Source organism: Limulus polyphemus, unplaced genomic scaffold (genome assembly GCF_000517525.1).
Source record: "Limulus polyphemus unplaced genomic scaffold, Limulus_polyphemus-2.1.2 Scaffold8650, whole genome shotgun sequence".
Taxonomy (NCBI): Eukaryota; Metazoa; Arthropoda; class Merostomata; order Xiphosura; family Limulidae; genus Limulus; species Limulus polyphemus.
The window spans coordinates 1-1,371 of NW_013674260.1; the positions used below are offsets into that span (position 1 = coordinate 1).

The following is a 1,371-nucleotide window of genomic DNA, read 5'->3' on the forward strand; positions in this document are numbered from 1 at the left end:
AATTTCTTCAGGATATTTTGAAAGGAGTTCCTGCTGCAACATTTCAAGAGCTGTAAAGCTTTATAGGTGTTGGATTAACTCAGCCTTTTCTCTCCGAATTTCTTCATGCAGTTTTCCTACAATCCTGGAACAAAACTTAATATTTTCTTTTTCTTTCTTTGGTTTTTCTAGATAAAATTCCTGTCCATATAAAAATCTGAAAACTGATATAAATCAGGAGATGAACGAATGAACTGTTTCACTGTCTTCATGTAAAGTATACAAATATAGTAGAACTCAAGTAACACAGAATAGTCTTCAGACTAACATAAGCCTTGTCATAAGTTGAATAGTTTTGTGTACTTGAGAATGATCACACCATTGATCAAAACATCATACCCATTTAAAAATACATATTCTTCTTTACTGTATTTTATTGTATTTTAATACGTGTCATTTCTTAACTTCTACTTTATTTAGATCAGCTTGCTTAAAGTGGAGTGAGATCATTCCGATTTCTGTCGTTTTGGTTCTCCTGTTATTCCTCAGTTGTCTCCACCTATTTTATTTTCTATCTTTGAAAGAATGTTTAAAATATGGTTTTATATACCAGATATTCAAAGATTAAGTTGTAGCCCTTGAATCATTATATTTTGTATGTATGAAAGGGTAGCTACAGAAAATATGTAACTGAATTTTGAGCAGGAAATTGTAGCAAAAGTTCCTGATGAAAGTCAGAGGAAGAAGGGTGTATTGATGGAACAATAAAGAAAAGAAAAGAACAATAAATAAAACTGTCCTAAGAAAAGGACAGATTACATAATCAGTTTAAACACAGGTTCATCAAAAGAAATTTTCTGCATAGTTTTCTGTTTTTGTACACAGGAGAATGAGCGGCGTTGCCTACAGGAAAAGAAAGCAGAAGCCAGAAGGAGACAACGCGAGGTGCAGTTGGCACTGAAGAGGAGAAGTTCTGGAGGTAAACTACACATGAATTTATGAATGTAGCATTTAAGAAACCATGTCTTGTAAACACTGGAGTTAAATTATACAGAGGCTTTTTATTAATTTACAAATTTTGTAGTATTTGGTACCATGCCAACCATATTTTATATTCAAAAATTAATTCTGATGTCGACTCTTCTTTCTAGATAACTGCAAGATAAATGTACAAACAATAATCTCAGTTTTCAGTAGGTTAGGTGTTCTTTCTAGAAATAAAGTAAAGTGAGTATTGTTTCTAATGGTACTGTGTAGTAAAGTGAGTATTGTTTCTAATGATACTGCGTAGTAAAGTTAGTATTGTTTCCAATGATACTGCGTAGTAAAGTTAGTATTGTTTCCAATGATACATTAGAAACAATACTCACTTTACTACACAGGGTACTGTGT

At 32.1% G+C, this 1,371-nt stretch overlaps 1 protein-coding gene across 1 annotated transcript in view; it reads left to right on the forward strand.

Annotated features, from left to right (window-relative positions):
• Positions 1 to 864: 864 nt before the first annotated feature.
• The window catches only part of LOC106475483, a gene marked incomplete at its 5' end in the record, with an annotated part of 2,783 nt that continues 2,276 nt past the window's right edge, over positions 865 to 1,371 (forward strand). The window contains one exon of the mRNA XM_022379576.1: positions 865 to 958. Coding sequence (XP_022235284.1) covers positions 865 to 958 — 94 coding nt within the window. The remainder of the gene's footprint in view (positions 959 to 1,371) is intronic.